Source organism: Arvicola amphibius, chromosome 9, assembly GCF_903992535.2.
Source record: "Arvicola amphibius chromosome 9, mArvAmp1.2, whole genome shotgun sequence".
Lineage (NCBI taxonomy): Eukaryota > Metazoa > Chordata > Mammalia > Rodentia > Cricetidae > Arvicola > Arvicola amphibius.
In genome coordinates, this window is record NC_052055.2 from 5,653,870 (window position 1) to 5,679,417 (window position 25,548).

At 42.9% G+C, this 25,548-nt stretch overlaps 1 protein-coding gene across 1 annotated transcript in view; it reads right to left on the reverse strand.

Annotated features, from left to right (window-relative positions):
- Window positions 1-5,622: 5,622 nt before the first annotated feature.
- Lrp12 (LDL receptor related protein 12) overlaps window positions 5,623-25,548 on the reverse strand; it is a gene marked incomplete at its 5' end in the record, with an annotated part of 73,593 nt that continues 53,667 nt past the window's right edge. Inside the window, 5 exons of the mRNA XM_038343767.2 lie at window positions 5,623-6,519; window positions 8,365-8,497; window positions 10,345-11,449; window positions 12,726-12,928; window positions 17,633-17,768. Of these exons, the coding sequence (XP_038199695.2) occupies window positions 5,656-6,519; window positions 8,365-8,497; window positions 10,345-11,449; window positions 12,726-12,928; window positions 17,633-17,768 (2,441 nt within the window). The remainder of the gene's footprint in view (window positions 6,520-8,364; window positions 8,498-10,344; window positions 11,450-12,725; window positions 12,929-17,632; window positions 17,769-25,548) is intronic.

The window sequence follows — 25,548 nt, forward strand, 5'->3', positions numbered from 1 at the left end:
AAAAAAAACTCTATCCCAGAAGGGAATATATGGGCAAGGAAGGTCAAGATCATGCTGGAGAAATCTACAGAGACAACTGAACCAAGCTCGTGGAAAATCATGAATTCTAGACTGACAGCTGTGGAGCCTCCATGGGACTTAACTAGGCCCTCCCTGTATGGGAGACGCTGGTGAAGTTCAAACTATCTGAGGGGGACCTGGCAGCAGGACCAGGATATATCCCTGGTGCATGAGCTAGCTTGTTGGAGCCCATTTCCTATGGTGGGACGCCATGCTCAGCCTTAATGCAAGGGGGAGGGCCTTGGTCCTGCCCCAACTTAAGGTGGCAGGCTTTGTTGACTTCTCACTGGAGCTCCGACAGGTTGGGAGGAGTGGATGGGAGGTAGGCTGGGGGAGGGGAGACAAAGGAGGGTGGGAGAAGAGGTAAGAGGAAGAACTGTGGTTGGAATGTAAAATAAAATTTAAAAGAACTAAAAACAAACAACAAAGAAAGAAAGAAAGACAGAAAGAAAAGAAAGTTCTTATTCCATAAGGAAGAGGCAGTAGAAAGGGCTCCCAGAATGCTCTGTGATGAGGCAAACATGGGATTCAAACATTTAGGGGCTGGCCCACGTCATAAGGTCCCAACATTTTAAATGGAACAGTGGCAAACAACCATGCATATGTGGATATGGTTTCATGCATGTGATTATGACAACATGCAGATATCAGATTTGAGGCCAAGAAAATTCTAAAACCCTATAAGGTTTCCTTTCCACCGCCTTGAAGGTCAGCTTGGAAATCAAACCAACACTCACATTTAACTTGTGTTTGTACCCTTGAGAGTTCAGGGACTCTGACATAAGCTTCTCCCCACTGTCTCTCACTGGGCTTTACACAGGACCTGCACAAAGCAGTCAACATGTCACCTGCTCTTTGGAGTTCAGGGGGACGGTACCAGAAACAACGGGGCAGACCGGCTGCAGGGCTGCGAAACGTGAGCATGTGTGCCCTAGGTGGGCGCACAGTAAGCTGCTAGCGGACTGAATGTACTCATCCCTAGTCCTCATTTCCAGCTTAGGCGGGGAAGGTGGGAAGCGAGGGTGGGGCAAGAACCGCTGGGACCCTCACACGGGGTGTGTTCCAGCACTGGAGCACTGGAGGTGAGGCAGGAGGCAGCCACAGGACTTTCTTCCTGTACACCCTTTCTGTTTCTGTTCCTTCCCGACACGGGTGCGCTGATGATAAACAGGTAGAGCCAGGTGTACAGAAAATGCAAACAACAAATGTACTAGCCATTCAAATGTGTGTCACGTAAAGTCTTTCTAAAGTTTCTCTATAAAGTCTCTACACTGAGAGAATGTAGAGAGGTAAGTTTCCCAAAGATTATTCCACATTGTTTTTTGACATCTTAAAGGATGAAAATTCATGAGACAAAATAAGCAAACAACAAAATACCCCAATTCTGTCAAAAAACTCTACTACCTGGAAAAGTAAAGCAAAGACAGAAATGGAATCTTTGGAAATACTTTCAGGCTAAAGAGGAATGAGGACTCCCTTAAGGACTTGGGGAGCCTAGTGGAATAATATTGCCATCCCCAAAACTAGCTGGCGCCTGGTTCCTATCAGTGATGGCTACACTGGCTCTTCTGAGATCCCAGCCTGAGAGGCGGTCGGAGCAGAGTCCAGGCCTGAACTTATGTGTTTGTGCATCTATCTGTAACTATAGTGATCAAATAAAATCAGGATTCAGCTTTAGAACTGGAGGCATAGGAGGGGCAGGAGGGAGGAAAGAGAAAGCGGTGACTGATATATTTTAATTAAAATGTATTTAAAAATTTTTAAAAATAAGCAGGGCAGCGGTGGCGCATGCCTTTGATCCCAGCACTCTGGAGGCAGAGGCAGGCGGATCTCTGTGAGTTCAAGGCCAGCATGGTATACAAGAGCTAGTTCCAGGACAGTCACCAAAGCTACAAAGAGAAACCATGCTTCAAAATAAATAAATAAGATAAATGAATTATTAACTCATGGAATTAGGGAAGAGCATCAAACTAAGGCAAAAAGTGAGAAATTTATCAAACTGGGAAAAGCAAACCATGTTACAGAACAGACACATAAGACATAGGACACAAAAATAGTCAACTTGCTAAGGTATACACCCCACACCCTTTTTAAGGGCAGAATTCTGTTATGTTATTCTGGCTGACTCAAACTTAGGGGCCCATACTGGAATTCGGCTTCCTGAGTAGCAGCGACTAAAGGCACTCACCACTACTTAGATGAAGTAATTCACCCAGGATGCAAGGATGGTTTAAGGCTACACTACAGTCCTACAAGATTCCCATTTGGCCTGAAGGGGAGGAACTGGGTGTGCTTCTCCCCTGGATGTCAAACAAAGGACATGTGATAAAGTTCAGCATGCATTCTTGGAAACTGCCTTAAAATCAGACTCCGGGGACACTTGAATAGGATCAACTCTCTCTAAACCAAGTTCAGGCTAGCCTGCCATTTAACGTTATTTCGGAGGTATCAACCCAGTAATCAGTACATAAACCTGTGTAAAGCGAGACAAAAATTGCTTATCCGTGTTTGTATATGGAAAGATCCTGTAGCTGGAATGTGTGCATGCATGTGAGTGCACACACACACTCTGAGAAAAGGAAGACTGGGGGCTGGCAGGAGACTGACCTAGTGGATCGTCGGGTAGTGTGTGTGAGACGAGGGTAAAAGTAGAGACGGAAAGGAAAGGACGTCATCGATAACGGCAACAAAACCTGATAAAATCTGTAAAGAATTCTTAACAAAAATGCTCCTGTAAAGTAAAATGCAAAATACATCAGAAAGACCCGACAAGAAAACTTAAGTGAATGGACTAATTTAGATAAATAATTTAACATAATGATGCTGAATTTAAGTTAATTACAAATTAAAATTGTCTAGGAAAAACAGTAAAAAGGAAAATAAGCAAGGATAATTGAACTGTACATAGGAAATTCTCAAATTAATTTTTTTTTTTAAATGAGAACCCTGTGCAGGTGGCTCACGCACTGGCACAAAGGAGAGAGGAAAATGACAGTTAGTGATGGCCACAGAGAGCCTTCCAGGGAACTCTGTCCATCACCATCCTTTCTGGTTTGACGCTTCTTGAGGTAGAGGAGGGGGTGTGGGAGGAGAGAAGAGGAGCAGAGGGAGGAGGAATACCTGTGCTTTAAAATGGTGGTTGTCAAAAACAATGTAGTTAGTACTGGTACAGAAAGGCAGGCAGACAGGTACAGAGAAGAGTCTAGAAAGTAGAGCTACTCTTTTTAAGAGTTCTGTTTCTAATTAGTTAAGAGACAATGATTAGTAGCTGTGGGAAAAGAAGGCAGTTGCCTTTGGGAGGAGGATCAGTTTTGAAGCCCTAAATTTAGGAGGAATCACTGACTTAAAGGTTAAAACAATCAAATAAAGGACATCTAGCTTTGTGTATTCCAACTCTAATGATGTGCTTGTCAACGAGAAAGGGCATAGGATGTCCACATGGGCGATCTACAATACGATCTTTGGAAGTAATACACAGATCGGTACCATACGGACAGCATGTGGTAATTTTGGAGAGATGTACAAGACACTGGTGCTGGTGTGTATCTTTTTAAATAGAACTAAAGGATGGGTGTCAGGGTAGGAGGGAGACTTATTTTTACTTCTTGAACCAGGAAGTTATACAAGCCAATTAAAAATAAATTAAAACATATGCCAGCAGCATGGACAAGGCTCGATCTCCGCAACCACAAACCAAACCAAACCAAACCAAACCAAATCAAACCAAACCAAACCAAACCAAACCGGAAGCAAAACCCAGGAAACCAACCCCCAAGTTCCAGCTACTCGTAGCCTCATTAGGACGGAAAGGTTAATTTGCTACGCTGAATTCTTGCATCAGCAGGCTGGACAAGATTTATTAAGCAGGAGGCAGCTTTCTTAAAGGGGAATCGCTCCTGCTCTAGGGAAATTTGACTGGAATACCCCATCTCCGGTGACTGGCTCCTTTCACGGCTTCAGCTGTATTATATGCAGCCTGACTTGGCAAGTGAACTGAAAGTCAACAAAAGTAAAGAACAACTTTGATTTTAAAAAGTACCTCAAGGCAATAAAAAAAATTATTTTAATTTTTGATACATATTAAAACATTTTAGTCAGGTATTCCTGACGGCATAACAGGACAGATACACAAGACCTCAAACATGCTTTAAAATGACATTCAGCAAAGTATTCAAAATGTAATAAATAGCAATAATCACACACAAACACATCTTCATACCCAATCATTAAGCTACTAAAACAGACAGCTAAAGAATAAATAAACAAGAATTGACACTAAAAAAAAATAGTAAATGGGGTTTTGTAATTCACCCTATTTATAGAGGGGGCAATCTGAACAACTTAATTTGCTTTTCAAGATTACAGTGGTGACTCCCCTCCCAACCCCAATAATAAAATATACTGGAAAAAAAATCATTCTTACAATAATGCAGTTTTTAAATACAACAAATAAATATGAAACCAGCAAAGCAAGTTCAAGTTGTAATAAAAATGGTCCCCCACCCCCCAAAGCTATGGAAATATATAGTCACTGTGGTAGCAAAGGATAGCATCTAAAGTGGTAGTGCCTGGGCACCAAGCTCATCTGAGACCTTAGTAGGACTCTAGTGCAAAGCCCGAGGGTCCAACTCACGCACACGCCTGTACTGGAGAGACATTACCAGGTGGAACTTAGCATGTACAATGTCTGTACACAGTTTATAAAGTTCCCCAACTCACGCACACCCCTGCACTGGAGAAAGACATTACCAGGTGGAGCTTAGCGTGTACAATGTCTGTACACAGTTTTATAAAGTTCAAAGTTTAATGCATAGTAGAGTATCTTCATCCGCTTAATTCTGTCCCTACATCAAGATGAAAACAGAAATATCTTGGGATTTTACCATTTGGTCTGTACCATGTGAGAGTATTAAAGTCAGCATTAGAAAATCTATAAAAGTTTGTTTTCTGACAGCAATTTATCTAACTCTACGCAAATTTTACATCATTGTGTGTTAAATGTAAGAGGAAATTCTTTTCCCTTTGACAGGTCCATAGGATGAAACCCAGTAGCAGACAATGTTATGCAAATAAAGAGGTGATCGCAAGGGTTTTCTTTTTTTTTTTGTACAATAATAACCTTAGCATCTAGTATAATAAATAACATAGTGTCAAAGAGCATAAAAGATTCAATTAAAAGAAGGTACTGTTTTGTTCAAACAAACCTTTTAACGTAAGAGAGATAAAAAGACTGGGAATTAAAGCAGCCATATTTCTACTATTAAACTAAAGTACCAGGATTTAAAACAAAACAGGTAAAAATAAACGGGAGAACGCGACTGGCATACCAATACACAATGCATTGTTAGCTGCCGACCCGGCGAACCCCAGCTCACAGAGTCACACGGTGTTTAATTTAACCATGCAGGCTAACATATAATAATAAAAAAAAAAATCACCCTGCATCTTTTCATTTTAAACTAAAACTAGCTTAGTTGTGAAGCTACGAAACAACGAATGGATACTGCTCCAGCTCCGGTCTCTCTGTGGATACTGCTCCAGCTCGCGGTCTCTCTGTGGATATTGCTCCAGCTCCGGTCTCTCTGGTGCGCCGTCCTAACACGGCAGCAAAGCCTCGTCGTCACTCGCTTCGCTCTTCATCGCGGCTTCTAAGCAAGTGTCTGGGATCTGGGCCGTGTGCACGATGCCACAGCGCTCGCAGGGGCCATCGCGGTTCCCGGTTCTGACTCCAGGGTGCGCGGCACTGGAAGGCTGCCTAAGCCCTTGTACTTGGTCTGAGGCCAGATCAAGAAGGGGTCGGGAGCAGTCACTGGCGTCAATGTCTGAAGCTCCGTCAGAAACTGGAATTAGCATTTCAACATCATCGTCGTCTTCTCTTCCACTCGCCCCGTTATCAAGCTGTCTCAAAGGACTCTGGTTCTGATTTGTGGAGCTCGACCGACCTAATGTAAACCGTACCCAGCGCAGGCCCTGAGTCATACGACTTAACGCACTTGTGAGCTGGTGGCGGGCTGGGCTTACACTCGGGGCTTCCACACCTGACACATCCCTTCCATCTGCATGGCCACCTCGGGTGCTCTGGGTTGAGGAATTCCCACCGGTTCCCACCGCGGTTTCCACGGCTGTCGTGGGAGGGACTTTCTGGGGCAACGGCGCAGCCACCCCACCAGACGCTCCCGGCGTATCCCTTCTCTCGCTTTCTGTGTCTGTGTCGTCAGACTCCACGGAAAACAGGCTTCTGTGAAGGTGACTCCTCTCCGTCTCTCTGCTGCTGTTCTGACTCGGAACAACCTCGTCTCCATCTGCCGAGACCAAAGCTAACGATCCCGAATGACGCGATCTTGCAAAGTTAAAAATACGATTCCAAATGCTGCTGGATCTGCCGGTCATAGGAAGCCTGATTGAAGTGAATCCCAGCTGAGACCGAACAGCTAGCCTCAGGTTTTCTAAAACAGAAGCCTGCAAAAAATAAAGAGGGGAAAAAGTAAGACAATTAATAATGAAGTGTCAAGATCAAGATCAATGGGCGTTCTTTGGCCCATTGTTTCAGGGGTCGGGGGATGAAGTAAATCCCCTCAGCTCTAACCTAACTTCAATCTCAACTTTACAGTAATAGTTATGTCAATTCTAAGTTATTTTATTTCAAACGTCAATAAGAACCCAATCCTAAAATTGTACCAAGTGTAGGAAGATAAATACATTTACAACCAGAAGACTGATAAATCTCTAGGATATTTCACTAAGTGACCTGGCATTATTTATATTTACGATCTTTTACCCTCTTAAATAAGTTAATAGGTTAGCTTTGCTTTACCAGGCTGAACTGTCCTGTCCATGTGGGAATGGCATTTCAGAGCTGGTTTCCAGACGGAGTGAATGAATACTGAGGGTCCGGTTACACTGCCACAAACAACGGGCTGAGCACGCTTGTAACAGAGACTAGAAATCAAGAGTATACATCTGGACTCCTCAATTTTAAGAATTAGCTTCGTTTTCAGTTTAGGATTAAACCATATTAGTTTTAAAAATGGGTAATTTAAAAAATTACAGAGTTTAAAATATGACATGCTTCACAAATTAATTGCACATAATAAAAGTATCTTGCTCAACTAAAAGAAACCTAGGGGCCAGCAAGACGGCTCATCAGGTGAAGGCATGAGCCCCCACGCCTGGCCCCGAGTCTGATACCTGGAGCCCACGGGACCCAGACAAGCTGTCCTCTGACCTCCAGCTGGGCTGCCTGAACTCTGCCCTGCACTTTTCCTCGGTCTGTTTCAATCTGTGTCCTCCCACAGAACAGAATCATGGCAATCTCGTGGGCAAACAGTGCCCAGTGAGCCTTTCAAATCCTCTTAGTGAGCTAGAAAACCAGAGGGAGCTGGGGAAGCCCCTGAACTTGCAAATGGTCCCAGCAGTAAGCAGTCGCAGGGTCTGTGGCTTTGTAGGCACAGAGGGGAGGAAGATGGGAGGATGTAGACGGGGCCAACCATTTCCCTCACCCACCTTCAAAGAAACTCTGACTGCGGCAGGGTCAACAATATAAAGAAACTATAGTGTTTTTTCATTTTATACCCTAAATTTTGACTCGTATAAATTCTGAATTATAAATTACACCTGGAAATATGTTCAAAACCTACAAATTCTTACCAAGAATCTGCTGAACACTCAAATAAGGTGGCACGTGCCAGAAGTGAAATGGTGTTCTGTATTTAAAGAGTTAGATCACTGAGAAAATACTATTTTTTCAGTTCTAAGTCTGAGAATCATTTTTATAGACATTTGTGAACACATTTAAAATCTAAATGCGTATAAATCCTGACTAAAGTGAACCTTGGTATATTTAAAAAAAAACTTACTGAGAAATATGAAGAATCAAGAAACATGAGTTACAACCCAAAGAAAGTAGACCAAATTTTTAAACACTGCAAAATTCAGCCAGAAGTTCTCCCTCAAATGAGGAGCAAAGAACTTCTCCAGTTACTTTCACTTAAAACTGGTTAAGTAACATTGTTAGTATTGTTAGTATGAAGTATTCATTCCTAAATCTCTAAGTGTTCAATCAGAAAATTTTAAATTTCAGTGTACTCATTATAAAAGGAAAATGTCTAAGAACAATCATATCATAATCATAAAAATTAGAATTTTATAGATTCTGTTTAAAATATAATAAAAAGTTATAAATTCATTTCTCCAAATATTTAATATTTGCTTGACTGTGAAAATTCCTAAAGCTAAGGGTTCCTGTTTTACTGCATAGAAACTTTAAAAGCACTAAATGACGAAGCATTAAAATCCGCATTATACCTGATTAGGTGAACAAACCGGAAAATCCTCCACGGGTGGGATTAAGCCCTGAGCGATCAACTGTCCGTAGGAGGGAGGGGCTTCTCTTCGCAGCAGTTCTGCCTCCACTCGGGACAGCTGGGTCTCAAACGACCTTGGGAAAGGGGAATAAAAGGGTCAAAAGAAGGCACACGCCAGTGTTCCCCCATCAGTGCTGAAGACCAGCTGACTCTTCCAGCCAACGGACTCAGTGAGCCGCTCCTATCCGGGAATGTTGCTGCCCTCAGCAAGGCCGAGGAGAGTGTAGTGTCCAGAGGAGCTTCCTGCTGGCAAGAACCTAGTGACTGTGTTCTAGCTGACTGGAGAGCTCTGTAAAAGGTACACGATAAGATAACAGATGTGGGGCCGGCGAGATGGCTCAGTGGTTAAGAGCATTGCCTACTCTCCCAAAGGTCATGAGTTCAATTCCTGCCATACCACATGGTGGCTCACAATCATCTGTAATGAGGTCTGCTGCCCTCTTCTGGTCTGCAGACACACACAGATGGAATATTGTATACTTAATAAATAAATAATTTTTTTTTTTAAAAGATAATAGATGTCAAAACCCAAAGCCCTAGTCTTTAGGAGACAACTGCTGAAAGTTAAACCCAAAGAAAGTGAGCCAGAAGACACCTCAGCCATCAAGTCCCACACATTGTTTCTCTGGTCAGAGTGAAATGAACCCCCAGTCTACTTCCCGCAGTCGCGGGGTGGAACTGGACACCCGACTCTGCACCATGTTCTGTCGCTGGGGAATGGTCAAGGTTTTCAGTGATCTACACTTGCTGCAGGGGAAGATGCAGCAACTCCATCACGGCGCTGTGCGCCTGCTCACCAGCTGAGACCTTTTTAGCTCTCTGTTAACTGATAAACTGTAACTGTTAGAACTAAAGGCGGCCGTCCCCGCAGTAGCCTCCTGGGAGCCGTCTCTGCCCTTAACTTCTTTCAGTTTATCTTTGACCGCGCTGGAAGCTGCTCTCCCTGGAGTCCAGCCTCCTTGGGGCTCAGCCGAGATCGTATCTCGCACTGAACTGCACACGGCCAGGTCTCGAGTTCCCCTCTACGTGCTGTTAGTCCGCTGTGTTTCCAAGGCTCCAGACCCAGTGAACTACGTGTTTATTCTTGGAGCAAGGCTTTTATTTTATTCTCTACACACTTCCGTAGAGAAGCTCCTCGGGTATCTCTTTTCCACATCCCGCTCACATATTGCAATAGGCACCTCTGGAGCGAGGGCTTCCACATGCCGCCACCACGAGGGTGCTCACTCCAGTTACACGGACCGCTCACCGCTCTCCTCTTATTGTGAGCCTGCCTGGTGAAACTATGGCTCGTTTATTTTCTTCTCACTTGTGGGAAGCTATAAACACTGGAGGCTCTGATATGTGGAATTATTGCATATTTATAAAGACAAGATAAAACTGTAACTGAGAATAACAGTTTGCAAAATCCCCTCCAGACAGTAACCTAGTAAATATATTTCTTATCTCATAAAGCTAAATATTTTGTACTATATTTATCTTTGTCTATTGGGCTTTTCATCCTAATTTTATATATTCTAAACATTTATACATCTCTAAAGCACATTAAAAGGACTTATGGCAAACATCTGGGCCACACTTTTAAATCATGCATGTGCGCATGAGAGTAAGCTCCTGTGGAGGCCAGAGGCCAAGCTCAGGTGTCAGTAACCATCCACCTTGTTTACAGAGGCAAGGTCTCTCACGGAAACCCAGAGTTTGCCCATTAGGCTGGCTGGTAAGCCAACCCCAGGGATCCTCATGTCTACTGGCACTGGAATCACACGTGTTCACTACCACGTTTAATTCTGTGGGTTAATATCGGGCATCACATGCAGCTCCTCATTTTGTGTGGCAAGCGTTTTACCCCCCACACCCACACCCACTCCCAGGGACACGTGTTTACTGCAGAAACCACAAACTAGTCTGTCTTGGTACTGACCTGCGTTCAAACATCCTCAGAGAATAGAGCTTGCAAGTGCAGCCCAGCGCAATGACGAGGAGCAGGCCACAGATGAGGCTCCCGATGACGGCGGCGGTTATGACCCTGGTGGGCACGATAACCGGGCAGTTCTCCTCATCGCTGCCATCACCGCAGTCGTCCTGGGAGTCGCACACCCAGCTTTCAAACACACAGCGGTTGTTTTTACAGTGAAAATTCCCTGGCTGACAAAAGAAGCAGTTTTTTTCATCGGATCCATTCGGGCAATGATTTTGGTAGTTGCAGCGGTCAGAGCGAGGATAGCAGACACCATTTCGAGAACACGGGAATTCTTCCTTCTGGCACATGGTACAGTTGATTTCATCCCTGCCGTTCGGGCAGTGCCAATAGCCATCGCACCGCTGCTGCTCGGTGTAACACCCCCAGTTCCCTCCGCAGGGTATCTCCCACGGCAGACAGAAGCCATCTACTTGGTAAGTAGCGTTAAAGCCCCGTGCCGCATTTACTTTGTCGGCGCAGAAGTGCACCCTTATCTGTCCCGAGGAAGAAACGACGGTGAGAGGAGCGTGGGAATCGAAAGCGGTGAGCACGCGCAGGAGCTTTCGAGGGTTCTCCTCCAGTCCGTCATATATTTTGACATAGTCACCGTAACCAGTGCCATCAAGTTTAAAGTCCGTGAAGCGGAGAATGACCTTCCGATGGTCACCAGTGTCTATCAGCCAGGTGCAGTTACTCCCGGGAGGGTAGAAGTCTGGGTAGTTGGGAGAGTTGAAAGTGCCGTAGAAGTATTTTAGCCACTGTCCACACGTCGGCACGTCGCAGTCTATCTCGTCCCCCAGGTCCAGGCAGTCAATGTTCCCATCACACTTCAAGGACTCGGGGAGGCAAGTGTAGACTTTGGTGAAGCGGGACAGACACTGGAACTGGTTGTAGGCGCAGGGCTGGAAAGCAGCCGCGGTTGGGGGGTTGGCGTCTTTGGCGCACACCTCCTCGTCAGAACTATCTCCACACTCGTCCATGCTGTTACATTTCCAGGCTTCTGGAATGCACTTCCCATTACCACAGCGGAACTGATCACAGGCACAGTTTGGCTCCTCGGATTTCCCTGGGAGAATGTGGGGAAGGGAAATGGCGAGGGAAGAGGAAAATCAGACCCAGCCACAAATACAAAAGACAGGCATATTTATATAACGATGATGACTAAGCTCGAGCAATAGGGTTTAAAACCCTGTGGAAAGTGTGTTAAGTCCTGGTGAGACATCGGCACTGGCATCTCACGCCTGGCGATTCCATCTATTAACTGTTTGCTCCTTGCACGTTCCCCTAACGACAGAAGGGATCAGTTCTACGGTGTAGATGCTATTTCACTGCCGAACACTGGGAGAATGACGCAAGACACGCGAGCCAAAGGATATACATGTTTGAAGGGAGAAAAACCGTCCAGACCAGCACTCTGCAAATAATCTTTCACCCTCTCCTCTCGCTCTTCCTCTGTTCTCAAGCACAGCCGCATTATGCACACTGCAGTGTGTTTTAGAGTTTGGCCTTGCTTTTCATAAACAGCCATCTTAACTTAAAGTTGCTCATGCTCCATGTAGTCATGATGAAATACTTCCATTTTACAGTCTATTTTTAACACAACTGCAAACAGTTCACGGAGTGACTTTCCGACGCTCATTAGTGCCTATTACCGGGTACAGTTCCGCTGCCGGGAGGGTAGAAGTCTGGGAAGTTTGGAGAATTGCTCAGAAAGGATGGGGGAGGAAGTGCTTAGGAAATTCTAATTATTTCAGTATGCCGTGCTAAATATTCCACAAGAGCAACAGAAACGAACCAGACCCTAGCAGATTCCCACGGCCCCCGAAGAGACAGCGGGCTGAGCCGTTGTTGCCTGTCCACTAACAACCTATGTATGGATGAGGAGCGGCAGGGATCCTCCAGGCTGAGTGAACATGACAAAGGCACCCAGTGCTCTAAACTTTCCACATGTGGGTGACCTGCTCATGTTGGAAAGTGGTTTAGGAAAAGAAACATCAAATCCTCGGAGACTGTGACCTCTGCTGGTGGGAGGGGGTCTGTCTTTTGCTTTAGATGTAATGAGAAGTATTTCATACACCAGAAAATACACTCTCATGTGATCTCTGCAATATGGGCAAAAGCTTAGAGAAAAGTGCACTTTCAAGACAAATATATTTAGGATGTTTTAAAAGATAGACCTTAGTTTATGAAATTAGACATTTCATTTTGGTCGCAGAAACATTGAATTGGATACTCAATCTGAAGGCAGCTGAGTTCGGTTTCTAATCGTTGAGGGCTGACACATGATTAAACAGACACTGTTCAGAAAACCAACTAAGAGTGAAGAGCAGTTAATACCACACCTGAAAAATACGCCAGTCTGAAGCCTTTCCCGGACACGCTGTCGTCTGAATGGAACCGGATCCAGACGTGGTCTTGTGAGGAGATATAGGGAGGCGGGACTGTGGACCCACAAGCTCTGTAACTTTCAATATTCTTGTATGTTTCTATTGTCAACCAGTCCAAACTGCACCTTCTGGATCCCTGGATATCAAAGTCCTGAAAACTAAAACAAGAGAATGTTGGAAGAGGCTTCAAAATAATTTGACAAGAATGTTCATAAAGACGAGAAGTAGCGGAAGGCATCATAACAGAAGATGTCCGCAGCAGCAGACAGCCACCCTGTCAGCCACCACACGCCAGCTGCTAGGGCCTTATGCCTGCATTGCGCCCTCAGGTTCCAGAAGGGCCCTGCTCTTCATAAGGGAACAGCAGATTCCAGAACCGTGCTGAACGCCAGCTGACAGCACAGGCTCGTTGTCTGTGTATTCAGGGAAACCCTCTCCGATCCTGACCTCCTGCCATTCTTCCTGCTTGAGCGACGAAGTGTGCCCTACAGAAACTCCTCTTTCTCTTCAGCTAGGCTAGGTCACCCACTTCTTCAAGGCAGATCCAGCTAACATGTTCCAGGACAGCCAATCAGAACAATAAAGAGAGAGGGGGAGAGGAAGGGGAAGGAGAAGAAGGGGGAACAAACAAGAGTAACACTTGCTGTGACTGGTCCTTGAGTTTGGGAATAATCTTTCATATAAATCCCTTTATAGTTAGTCATTATCATGCAGTTCCGAAAATGGCAAAAAAGTCAAACAGAACAGGGCAGCAGCCACTGCCTGGTAGAAATGAGGAATCCAATTCTTCTTCCCACATCTGAACATGGCTCCCTAACAAATGAAAACCTGACTCTCTCTCTCTCCTCCGCTTCAGATCAGGCGACGAGGGTGTTAACTGCAGGTCTGCTGTCGAGCTATCTTCCCTCTCAGCGCCCTGAGCAGCTCCAGCGCACGCTGTGCTTGTCCCCGGCCCTTCCAGAATCGCGTGCGACACTTCCAGAGATCTCTGTGTACACACTCCTCTCTCTTACAAGAAGTCAGATTTTCATATTACATCTAAGTTTTTAACAATCTAAAGATACCATTTACACCAGAAGCTATTAGAGCTGTGATTTGTTTTCATGAACATGCCAATAAACATATATTACTTTATTATAAATATTCAGATATACCCAGCAGTTATGTTTTAATGTGATTATACTTTGTAATATGATGTGTTTTATAAATTAAGAAACATTCTGGGAATTGGCTCATTGGTTTGACCAGACTACCAAGTACTGAGAGGATAAAAAAAAGTGAAAGAGAAAGCTGATATCTAAACATTACAGTGTCGGGTAGCTGTGTTACAGGCGGATTATGTTGGCGTTTTTACCTTAGCACTTACTTTTTTCATACAGTCTGGAAGTTGGGGTGTGGGCTTACTTTGTGGGAGGCTCTTTGGATGGACCTCCCTCCCTTCCTCCTCTCCTCCTCTCCAGGTTTCTTTTTTTACAATTGGTCTCCAGTGGTGGCTCACACACCTTCAGATTCTCCCATGGAGTCGATAGGCAGCAAAGTCATTCATGTTTGCTGGGAGGCAACCACTGGCTACTAGAGTTTTTTCACAGCCTTCTTAAGCAAAACAGGCAGAGCCTGGCTTTGACTCAGTATTTTATGTCTAAGGGCTGAGGGAGAAAAGTGAAGAAGTGGTTGATGTCTCCATCTCTAAAGTCTATGCAGGGAGCTCTCACTTGCATATTCCAGATCCTTCTTCCCCACTTGAATTCAACTGTTTAAAAATATGTTTCTGAAGGAAGATGAGGCAAAGGGCTGGAGAGAAGTCTCAGAGGTTAAGAGCACTGACTGCTCTTCCAAGAGGTCCTGAGTTCAATTCCCAGCAACGATATGGTGGCTCACATCCATTTGTAATGAGATCTGGCACCCCCTTCTGGCCTGCAGAGATGCATGCAGGTAGAACAATGTATACATAATAAATAAATGTTTTTTTAAAAAAAGGAAGCTGAGGCAAGAAGATTATGAATTTGGGTCATCCTTGGCTACGTATGAAGTTGAAGGTCTGTTCTGGTTCTTCCAATATTAAACACACACACAAAACCCAGCACACTTCTATATTCCTATATAGTTCTTATTATTAAGGATTTTAATTTTATGTTAAAATTAAAGTTGAATGCTCATTTTATCCTTAATCATATGGTTAGATATTTAAATACAGATAACTGAACAGCAATATTCTTTTTATTTTACTTATTAATAAAAAAAATCAACTTAAAATTTCCTATCATGAGCTCATCTGTACATCTGAATGGGTTATACATGATCATGGGAACCTTAAGATCATAGTCCAATAATCACACATGTGTATCCACGTGTTATTTGAAGAATGGCTATTGTAATAAAGACTTTACTAGTAAAGTCACCTAAATCCATGAACTCCTTCCCAGGTCTGGGAAAACACCTGTAGACGTGAGGTTCACTCCCAACTCTGTCCTGCATTTTGGCAGTGCCCCCTACTTTTAATGTCTGCTTTGTGACATCTAACATGCAACACACAGTGACATTCTCATGGCAATACCCCAAACCACTCTGTGCTGGCAAGAATCTGCAAGGTTTACATGACTGGGCTGCTAATCTGCAAGTTTAAAAAAGATTTATATTTTATATGGTGTGTGTGTGTGTGTGTGTGTGTGTGTGCGCACGCGCGCGTGCTAGCTGAATGTACTTAAGTCTACCATATGTGTGCAGTACTCTTGAGGCTAGGAGGTGTCAGCCCTAGAGTTGGACTTACAGACAGTTGTGAGTCTTCACGAGTGTGTGTGCTATCTGAATGTATTTAAGTACACCATATGTGTGCAGTACTCCTGAGGCTAGAGGGTGTCAACCCCAGAGTTGGACTTTCAGACAATGGAGTATCTGTATGTGTGTGTGATCCGAGTGTGTTTACATGTTCCACACGTACCCTCGAGGCTAGGAGAGTGTCACTTACAGAGCTGGACTTAAGTCAGCGGAGTCTCCATGTAGGTAGGTGCTGGGACAGAACAGTATCCCAGTCTCCTGTGAGATCAGCAAGTGCTCTTAACTGCTAGGCTACAATTTTATCTTTTAGGTTCACAGACACAAATCCCTTCAATTCTAGCTTTATAGGAAAAAGCCCCATATTTGGTAAACATATTATTTTGTCAGCACATTCATACTTAGTCATATTGCAAACTAAAGCAGGCAAAAGGTCAGGTACCAGCTCTGGTGGTGTTTCTGTGACCTCAGCAGGGCATACCTGCTGTCAATCAGGGAGGACAATGCCATTCTGAAGCTTCAGGGAAGGTGGCCTGGAGAAGAGGAGACTAAAGGGAGAAGCCCCAACTGTGGCTTTGCTCCCACAGAAGAGAAGTGGAATGGGAGACACATTTCTCAAGAGACTGGTTCTCTGACGAGGTAAAATATCCAAGAAGTAGACTAGGTTTACCTACTCTTTAAAAATGTAAACGAAGGGATGAGGCGGTGCTCTACAAAGCGCCATCTAAATCTAAAGCTTAGGATTCCCAGCCCTAAAGCTTGGCTTAGCAAGGCCTCGGTGAAGGGAGCTGCCCTCTCCCTGTGGCTCCGCTTCAACTGCAGTTCTTAGGCATGTTCTTTCCCCAACAGCCGGATAAGGCCGGTGAGCAAACACCAGCGCTTACCAAACACCACTTTCTGATATCCCACTCTCACACTGGCTTTCTCTACAAATACTTACATATTTAAAAGTTAATTTAGCCTTTTTATATAATATCTACATTAGAATATGAAGCTGATGATGATTTTTTTTTCATAGGAATGTCTTATATGGGGGCTGAAGAGGTGGCTCAGGAGTTACAAGCACTTATTGCTCTTGCAGAGAACTGGGTTCGGGTCTTAGCACCCACATGGCAGCTCACAAGCACCTGCAGCTCCAGATTCAAGGTATTGATGGCGTTTTCTGACCCATCTCTCATGGGGAATGTAGTTTGTCAAATGAGTGGTCTGACAGGTGATTCAGACCCGGGTTTTCATTTGCAGGTGACTGAACAGTCTCTCCGCCCTCACTTTGTATTCTTAAACTGTTATTTTGTTTCTAAATTATAAATGGGGGGCTGAGGAGAGGGCTTTGTGAGCGAAGTGCTTCTGTGCGAACACAATGCCCAGAATATGTGGCGTGGAGGCACAAGTCTGTAAGCCTAGTGCACAGAGCTAGCTAAAAGACAGTTCTAGGCTCAGTGAGAGACCCTTCTAAAAGAAAGGGAATACACCCAACGTTAGCTTCTGGCCTCAACATGTGCAAATATGGGTAAACACATATGCAACACATGCAATCACACACCAAAGAAAGCAAAAAAAATCAAGATATGTTCAATAGCATGCTTAGTTATATAAGGACACGCGTGTCCACCAACAATCGTACTTTAACTTCTTTAAAGAGGAGGAGACAATGAACGAGGCTGAAGTCATGGCTTGGATCTTTGAGCTGATTGGTGGGTTCTGTTTGTCTACATACTGCTAAAGGTCACTCTCGATCCTAACAAGCTATTTAGCAAATTATGCTTTTGTTAAGAAGCAGTTATTATAGCTGGGTGTAGTGGATTATACTTTATATGATGTGTTTATCCTGGATTCAGGAGGGGTAATCCAGCACTCTAGAGGCTGAGGCCACAGGAGTTCCAGATCAGCATACATGCTATGGGCAATAGAAAATGCTGAAAACCAAGTTTGTTGGGTCATTGTCTTACTCTTTAAATGACAATGATAACCATAACTTATTTTATGTTCTGCAAAATATTTTTATATTGCTGTACTTCTGACAATGATATTTGGAAACTGCATTTATATTTCTAAATAAAAGCCCAACCATGTGAAAGGATCAGAATTACCTTATAGTAATGATTTCCCCTGGGTTTGCCCGTATGAGCCAGCTACAGTTGATCTTGGCGGGGTACTCAGAAGGCCAGCCCGGACTCGTGATTATTCCACTCGGGGCTCGAATTTGTTCTGGAGTCTCTCCACAAGCTGGAAGACAGCCAAAGTGATGTTAGCTTTTCATTACATCCTAACAAAAAGACAGTATCTCTTTAAAAAACAAAAGCAAAAACCAAACACTTCAGACATGAAATCACATGCAGGAAGACGTGGTTCAGCTTAGACAGCCTCTATTCCACTCTGATATTTTATTTTCTTCCCCTTTAGAAAAAGAACCTTATCCTTACTTACTGGCAGGCAAGGAAATTTTCCAATTAGATCACTCAGGCATCAGAATTTTTAGGTTTAAGTGCAGATATCAATCAATTCCCCCATTGATCTTTTCTCACATTTATCTTTTAAATTCATTTTACTATGAGCTACCTAATGTTGAATATCTATTCAGGAAATGTACTTAGATCTTTAGGATTATCAAGCTGTTTCCAGTGAGCTTTAGATAACCATAAGATATGGAACTGCAGTGTTTGATGAAGTAGGCCACTGGATACAGACGGTAAGACATTACAACACTGCAAACTGTCCCTGCGCTACTGCGTTGATACTCTCCAGCATAATCACAGGGCTGTGGTCTGAATGAGAATGACTCTGCAGGCTCAGATGCACCAGGACCCCAGTCTGCGGTATTATTTGGGTAGGTTGAGAAGGTGTGCTTGTTGGTAGAAGTTATCGCTGAGTGGGGAGTTGAAATTTCAAAAGCTTTGCGCCCCTCCCAGTTCACCCTTTCCTTCCTGTGTGTGGAGACCTGAGCCCTCAGCTCTCAGCCTACGCTCCAGCACCATGCCTACTGTCTCCTTGCCATAGGTCCTCATTCCCTGGGACCACATGCACCCCTAAACCCTTTCCTTCTATAAGCGGCCTGGGTCACGGTGCTTTTTATCAGAATAACAGAAAAAATAATGAAGACAAGGGTATTGAAAGAGTCCTAAACCACTGAACCATAAACTTCTGAAGTAATGCTTAAAATGTCACAATGTGGTTAAATATCTGAACACCCCAAAAGAAGACATTCATGCCCATACGCTTTTACTTATCTAGAATCATGCAGATAATCTGACACTGTGTTCTTTCCCACTAAAAATAAAAACACTTGGCTAGACAGGAAGTCTTAAAAAGAGAAAGAAAGGAACAAAGAGGAAAGAAAGTTAAAGGCTTTAGTGGAACCTAAACTTTGCAAGCTATTATTTCACGCTATTTTCATCAATTACCGTTGCTGATTTTAAAGTAGTGGGGAGAGCAGCTGACAAGGGCACATGAGGAATTATTAGAACTCTTGGGACAATTTTCAGAAAAGTAATAAAAATATACAACAAATTAAAAAACCCAGATGAGCACCATGTCCCAATGAATTAACTAATCAGTATATATACCTCTAAAAAGCATCACTGAGGGACAAAACGAGTCGGTGCAAGCGATGAACTTGGCACCACATATGGTCTGAACTCTGACAGTTTAAAAGATCAGGTGACCAGACTTGAAGGCAGCAAATGCCCTCACTGCAGTCACGACTGGGTAAAAATCATACAGAATATATCTATATATACAGAAAGACTGCCCCATAGCCGTTTCTACTGATGTTTACATCCACCTGGAGGTGAGGAATCATAGCTGCATTCTCACAAACGGACAATCTTCCCATTACAGATGCACTCACAAGAAAGATTCCTCTCTCTCTCTCTCTCTCTCTCTCTCTCTCTCTCTCTCTCTCTCTCTCTCTCTCTCTCTCTCTCTTTCTGTGTGTGTGTGTGTGTGTGTGTGTGTGTAAAATCCTTCCTTTTAAACTGAGGTTGAAGCCCACTTAATTTAGGCCAAGGATGAAGAGGAAATAAAATGCAGTTAAAGAAATATTATCGACGGTGTTCAAAATAAAGCAAGCCAAACCACTTATAGTCAATCCCTTTTTTCGCTTTCTTTTTTTTTTTATTGATTTTGAGCTATACATTTTTCTCTGCTTCCCTCCCTTCCTTCCCCCTCCCCTTCTACCCTCTCCCATGATCCCTAATTTACTCATGAGATCTTGTCTTTTTCTACTTCCCATGTAGATTAGACAGTAAATCCTTGTGTCTACAGAACAACTCACTGTCTGTAGAAAACCCACATCGATGTTTTAAAGTCTGTCCTACTGCAGAGCAAAGACTCAAACCTAAGAGGGAACTAGAATGCATTGGCCAAGGCTCAGATCAAAGTGCTCTCAGAATATGGAGATTCACGGCCCAGAATACAGGGCACACACACCAAGGGCTCTTCATGCCCAGTCACAATCAAGGCAGCTGTTACTCACTGATGATTTGTTATCTGGCTGCCATCGCTAGTTTCGTGACTAGTAAACTCCTTGAGCTGGGCACGGTGGAGGGCTCCTCCATTCCCGGCACTAGGGAGGCAGAGGCAAGAAGATCAGCGTCTGAGGTCTTCTCCCACTACGCCAGAGAGTAAATTCCCTCCGTTATAAGAAAAAAAGATTGATTTTTAAGGAATGATGGTTCCGAAAAAGACTTGATTTCTTCGAGTGTAATTCTCTTATAAAGATTTATTGAAATAACACACTACTTCATTGAGACAGCTGCCACGACCTCACGGGAAAAGTCTAAAGGCCTTATTCTGTCACCTTTACCACAGTAGGTTATCATGCAGCATAAAACCTCCAACTTTAAATAAACACTAGACTAACTCTAGGGAAAAACTAGAAAGATTATTATTTATTATTAGTTTTTTTTAAAAAAATTAGGTTTTAAAGGAAAAAAAACCAAGTACATGAGAAACCAATAGGTGGTGCTCACATACCAAAAAATAAAACTTTTGCATGAACACAGGACATGTAAATGTGCATAAACACACGAACACACATGAACATGTCTGAGCACACCTGAATATACATGTACACTGTACACAACAGCCCAAGGCTGAGATACACCACCACAGACAAGATTAGTTATTTTAAGGTTTACTACACTTACATTTCTATCTGTATTCTTAGGGACATTATTTTAAGGCATACGTCATTCCCCTTAGCAAGTACAGAACTAAATTATAGTATCAAAGATTTTCCTTGAACTCATTTTAGATATTCTGACTTTGTTCTGCACATCTACAGCATGCTAGAATTTGGCTTTCTGCAACAGTGGCTTTAAAAGAGCCTTCAGATGATCTACAGACTCATTAAAACTTTATACTAATGAGATTCCACAGAAATACACGCATTACTGTATAAACTTTGAGTCAGGGTTAAAATATCAATCTCCTCAAATACTCACCATTCGTTATAGTAACCCCTGCCACTTTAGTCAGTTCACCCAAGTGCACTGTATTGGTTGGGTATGTAAATAAACTCTAGCACAACCATAACATAACCCCCCATAGCTGTGAAAGAATGCTTTAAACTGCAAAAACAAACTATTCAAATCCGTCTTTTCGGTTTGGGTTAAGAGTCTGTTTGTACCGCACTGGCAAACTGGAATGGCTCTCATCTGCATTACTGGCTTGGCTGAAGTATAATCCAGTCACACTTAGTTTTAATTTTTCCATGCTAAACAAGGGGTTACTCCTTGACGACCCCCAGCATCTCCATCAGCCCGCTTGCCCTCATCACGCTCATCTGGGGTGCATTTCCAGAAGCTACTCAAGGTCATCAGAGCACTTCTTTCTTTCCTTGCTTTGCAGTCCTTTGCTCTACTGAACTCAGACTCCCAGTTCTAACCTTGGCCACAGAAACGACACACACACCACTCACTGCCAAATCCAGTGGGTCCGCAGTTCCCAAGATCTTTCTAGAGACCCTGGCACTGCCTTTTTTGCTTCATGTTAGTGTCTACTACCTTGACTGGCTGGCACGTGTCTTCTGGTCTCCCCCCACCCCCAACTGCCCTGTAGATTTTCTGGGATTGGTCCCCCTCCCTAGCCACTCTGATCAGGCAGTGTGCATACTGTGTATCCCAGAGCCCCCTTCTTTTCACTCTAGATGCACCCCACACTCTTACAGGCTCAGCTACAATCCACAGGTCAGTGCTTAAACTCTCTAGCTAGGGACTCTGCACGGTCAAATGCTCACTGGGCATTCCAAGCTCAAATTCAACATGGTCAGAACTATGTGTTCCCAAGTCCTCTTTATTCTCTATTCGACATCTTCACTGGCTCCAGGACAGTTTGGTTAAGAGAAAAGCAGGTGAGCAAATCGGAAACTCATTTCGAGACTGTCAGGTCGCCTCAGACATTCAAAAACAGGATTTGGTCATGAGAACTGGAAGTTTCAGTTGGGAGCCGAGCTTGCTTTCACTACTTGTCAGCAAAGCCCAGCCTTACAGTGTCTTTCAACCCCCATTTCTTTCATTACCCTAGCACGTTATAAACGCCCCAACCCCTTCTCATCCCAACACTTCAGCTCTGATGTTTAACCTCAACTGTAATTTGAAGTGGTTTACTGTGTTTAATGTGGTCAAATATAAGCTGCTATTAAATGGGTATTTAAGCCATGAACACCAACCAAAGAGTATTGAAGGTGTAAACACAATTATTTTGATAAAGGAATGGTCAATGAGTAATATCACACGTGACAAATGAGACTGGTGAGCAGTAAAGCCTGGCCTGCTCTGGGGCCGGGCTTGGCTCAGCAGGAAGCAGGGCAGAGGTAAGCTAAGCTGTGCTCCAAAGGAGTAAGAAAGTACGACATAAAGTGAGTGGCTGGATGGAGGCCAGGGTGAGGACGGGCAGGACATACCCCAAACCTCCTATTTATAACTCTTTAAAGAGTCCATTCATTTTAAAAGACGTTTATGTGCATTGGTGTTTTGCCTGGATTTATATCTGTGTGAGGATGTCAGATCCCCTGGAGTGGAGTTAGAGACAGTTGTGAGCTGCCATGGGTGCTGGGAATTGAACCCTAGTCTTCTGGAAGAGCAGCCAGTGCTCTTAGCCAATGAGCCATCTCTCCAGCCCCATGTTTATAACTTTTTTGTTTTAAAACGAAATGCTTGTATTTTTAGCTCGTTTAAACCTCACCTTTCTAGATTTTGACAGAACTTCGAATTTATAGCATTCAATGTTGACCTTCTTTTCCTACATTCATTCAGCCCATGCCTTCTCTATTGCTTATACAGAATTATTTTAGCTATGGTCTAGTTCATTCTTCAATAAGAGTGTAATGGATTGACATACAATAAGAGAGTATGTAATTGGCAATGGGAGGAATTTTGTTAGAATAATGTAAAATTGTATGAAAAATTTCTTAGCATGCAAATCATCCGAAGTAGGAATTTTTAGTTAAGAAAAACTATTTTCAAGAAAAGCCTAGAGGCACCTTCCTTTATTACATGGAATGGCTCCTTTGTGGACCTAAGTAGCTGCCTGCTTTCTTCTGGATGCTCATCTCGGGAAGTAGCAAAGCCAGCACATGTGTTAAACCAAGCACCTTCCAGGGAAGGATCTGTCTGAATCGCGTTTGCTTGCTTTTGTTTTGATTGTACTGGTCTCTATTTGAAACAAATGTATTGCAGAGACAAGCATGAAGCCTGGCCTACACAGCTGCCCAATACAGACCAATTCTAGGCACAAAAAGTCCTTGGTATTTGTCCACATTAGTATTCTGACTGGTATTTTATTTGTTCTCGGTACCTGTAAAGTAAAATACTTCTAAAAGATCAGTACGAACACCACATTTTTCAAAAAGTCCTGTTATTTTAGTGTGTGATTTGTAAAGCATGAGGTTTCCAAGAACACACAAAGAGACACACATGTATACACACATGTACACACATAGCATATCAAAAATTGCTATATTTAGTCTTTGTTAATTTTGCTTTCTTTTTTTGTTTTTGCTTTTTTTGTTGTTGTTTTTTGAGACAGGGCTTCTCTGTGTAGCTTTGGAGCCTGTCCTGGAATTCACTCTATACAGCAGGCTGGCCCTGAACTCATCTTGTTTCTTAATCGATTTCTTAATTAGCAACATCAAGTGTTTGTTCTTTGAACATACACAACAACAAAATAAAAACCCCAAATTTATTTAATTTACTTTGGTGGGCACCTTTAGACATAAACAAAATTCATGCATGAATGATGACACACATCTATAGCTTTTATAAATTCTTCATTAACTCTAGGAGTAGAACCCTGCCCCCACATCAAATGGATTCTAATTGTTCATTAAAGAGACAGCAAATTGCTGAGGTGGTGCTATTTGCACTCGGAAGGTGAAGGCAGGAAGACTGAGACACTGAAGTCTACTTAGACTACATAGCAAGACCCAGTGCAGAAAACTAAACCAACGCAATCAAACAAAGGAAGAAACAGCAACAAGAGGGAAATGATGTCAGCTTCCAGCTCGGGCAGCACCGTCTTTGTGGGCACACGGTGACCTGGTTAAGATCCCTCAGAGTCTATCATTTATTTACAGGGGATCTAGTGTCAGGACATCTGCAATGACTTACAAAAAAACAGTGACACATGTCCAACCCTGGGGATGAAGGTTCACCAAAGGGATGAAAACTGTTTATCTATTTTTCTATTTATCATGTATTCTGCTCCTCAGGAGAGAATCTGCTAAAGGATGAATAGGTGGAGAGGTCCTTTGATGGATTTATTAATAAGATTTTGCCATTAGATTCCAGTTTAAAATAAAGATATCATTTGCATGACTTAAAAATTAAGCAAAACTAATACAAACCTAAGACTTAAAATTTCTATTAATATTTCAATAATCTTACAGTAAAAACACAGAACTGTGGTTGTAAAAGTAGAATTAAAACGTAAGGCCTATTTTTAAAAGCCGTCATCTAAAAGTGGAAGGCTTCAGATGACTTTTATTAAGATGAGGATAGGCGAGAAGAGATCATGTCAAAACCATGTCAAATAAATCCTTCAGCTTCAGAGTTCAACGTTTTTAAAGCTTGGAGAAAAGAAGTTAGCAATGAAATTTATTATTGGATCTAAACTACTTGTACATGAAAATGTACAGTTTCCTGTTCAAAGGATGAAAAACTAGGTTTCATTTCAGAACTGACAAGAGTTGATACTTTATGACAATAAGTAGTTGAGGTTAAGAGACATATGAAGTGTACATGGTTTGGGTTTTATAAAACTGAAATACAAGTTAGTAAATCACACTCACTGACTACTAAACCTCACAAGACAAATATGAAGGGCATGAAAAAGAATTGGTATTTTCAAGGAAATAACAGATGAGGAAGGATGTATAATTATTAACTGAATCTAAGAAACAACAGTTATTGTAAGAAATATGTAATAAGGTGGCTGTGGTATCTCATGCCTTTAATCCCAGCAGAGGATTAATCAGGAGGCAGAGGCAGGTGGATCTCTTTGCGTTCAAGGACAGCCTGACCTACAAAGGGAGTTCCAGGATATCCAGGGCTGTTATACAGAAAAATCCTGTCTTAGGGTAAAAATGTAATAAGTACAGGGCTAAATGATGTCATATGTGTTTAAGGTAACTTAAAGCAAACAGCACACTTAAAGAAAGATACATAAATGTGGTATACAGCACTTCAAAATAATCTCCACAGGACAATTGGAGCACACCTTCCCGTCTGGTCTGTAGTCTTGGCTAGTGTTGATGAAATGGAGTCACAGCGTTCATCTGGCTGGCTCAGCACGTGCTTTTCCTACATCTACTTACACATTAAAGAGAGACCGCCTTTGTTCTTATTGCAGCTTCCCCTTTTCTCTACTTACATAGCTCAATAATACCATGTACTTAACTCCATGTGTGGGAAGAAAAAAGACAAGCCAACAAAGAAAACATGTAAGAAAACACTAATGAGAAGGGGTCAATTCCAATAAAAGAGACGTACTTTGAAAAAAAAAACCC